Genomic DNA, 1,963 nt, shown 5'->3' on the forward strand with positions numbered 1-1,963 from the left:
GAGAGGGAAGCTGTAAGAGGCCAGGATCAAGCTCCTAGCTCTCTGGGCCGGGAATGTTGTCACAATAAATACTGCATGATACTGTGTATAATGGATAAGTACTGACAGTTTTTAAAGCATTTGCACTAGGTTTACTGGAGCTTTTTGGTTTATCAGCCACTGCCAAGTTAGGACTCCTGTGGAACAGTCAAACCTGCTCTTTCCTCTGAGTCACTTTGCAGTTTAACTCCTAGGGAGAAGATAGTTTTATCCTAAATACACAGTGGAGTGTCTCTTGGCAGGGCTTTTATCTCTGACTTGTGTAGGAAAAATTAGCTCCTAGGATTTAAAAACCCCACCAATTACTTTGACATCCCTTCAGATCTTAAAAGACAGACCTACATTTTTATACACTAGAAAGGTTTCTGTATAACCTGCGGCGTATTTCTGCCCTTTAGAAGGGCTGTGCTTTTGGAAGTGACTTCCAAAGGAATATGAATTTTGCCTTTGTCATCTTATATGGATTAAACCTTCCCCTGCTTCCTCTTAGATCAACTTACAGGTACTTGGTTTTTGCTTCTGTTTTGCGCTTAGCTTCTAATCACTATTTTAAAATTGTGGAAAACTTTGAGTGCACAGTTGTGGATTCATTAAATATTAAGTCTAATGGAATCAGCTGCTTTAGTTGACTCATTTGCAAAGCAAAAGTTTCAGCTTCATTCCTGTGATGTCATTACAGCAGTGTACATACTTGATCTTAAAGACAGACACATATGGATGCATTATATGTCAAACTATTACTGATCACATAATTTGCAAAAGTATCTACTCTTCTGAAATCACAATTGCTAGGCACAAGATGTAGAATTCCTTAATTACTTGTGACATAGGTAGTGTTTACCAGACAAAAAAATACAGCTTAAACAAACCGCTCAAGAACCTTGGTAAACTATCATTGCATGAGTTTTGCATACTAAGAAAGCACATAAATCAGAAGGACCATACCCTTCTGCCTCAAAGGCAGAATTCTTTGATTACATAGTAAAATGAAGAAGGAAAACAAAGTATTAATAGATTCTGTAATGAACTAAAAATCATGCAAAGAGGTAGTTGTTATGGCTTCCCCCTTTTTGGTATCATCTTTGCAACTAGGATTAGGAAAAATATTAGGAAGGCACTGCTTTTCAGTGTCTTGGGAGCAATAGAAAAGTATTTCTGGGAAAGCTGTAGTCCAGGTTATGAGAACAGTCACATGTCTACAACAGAATTACCATATTAAGGCTGTTACTAAATCTGATTGTCAAATGAATCTTCGGAAGTATGTATTTTAGCAAATAAACTTTGTTTCCCAAAATATCATACATAACATCCTGAAGTTACATAAATCTGACAATCTAGAATAAAAAACTCTTGCTGGTATGCAGACGTTAAACATTTTTATCACTGCTATGGCCTTGTATGTGTGATCATAAGTGGTATTTTTCAGGTTGCCAACTTTATATTCTCTATTTCACTGATTGATGACAAACTACACTGGAATATTTTATACGGATTTATTTCATTATTCCAGCTCAGTCCTCAATGGATTTTATGTATTTCTCATAGGCATCTTCATTCATCAGTTCATCAAGTTCAGCAACACGGTTTTCCACAGTCATCTTGATAAGCCAACCTGTAGTGAGGAAATTGAAAAGAAAAACAGTTGCTAATAACTTACAAGAAAGATTCATTCATGTTACTGCCTTAGAGAAAGTACTCCCAGTAGGCATACAAGCCCTGTAACACTGGTAGAATCAACAGGACTTCTTGTGCAGGCAAAAAAATATTCAATACTTTAAAAAATGAATGAACAGCCAACCCGTCACAAGAAATGGTCTTCTGATCTATCTGATTTAGTGCTGTCTCTGACAGTGGCATTAAGGAGATGCTGTCTAGAAAGAATAAAGAGCCTGACCTCTCAGTATCATGAGCTGTTATAAGACCA

General features: G+C 36.7%; 1 protein-coding gene across 1 annotated transcript in view; it reads right to left on the reverse strand.

Moving 5' to 3' along the window:
- Positions 1-1,536: 1,536 nt before the first annotated feature.
- GCSH (glycine cleavage system protein H) overlaps positions 1,537-1,963 on the reverse strand; it is a 6,960-nt gene continuing 6,533 nt past the window's right edge. Inside the window, exon 6 of the mRNA XM_009647202.2 lies at positions 1,537-1,651. Within this exon, the coding sequence (XP_009645497.1) occupies positions 1,551-1,651 (101 nt within the window). The 3' untranslated portion in view covers positions 1,537-1,550. The remainder of the gene's footprint in view (positions 1,652-1,963) is intronic.

Source organism: Egretta garzetta, unplaced genomic scaffold (genome assembly GCF_000687185.1).
Source record: "Egretta garzetta isolate BGI_Z169 unplaced genomic scaffold, ASM68718v1 scaffold39, whole genome shotgun sequence".
Lineage (NCBI taxonomy): Eukaryota > Metazoa > Chordata > Aves > Pelecaniformes > Ardeidae > Egretta > Egretta garzetta.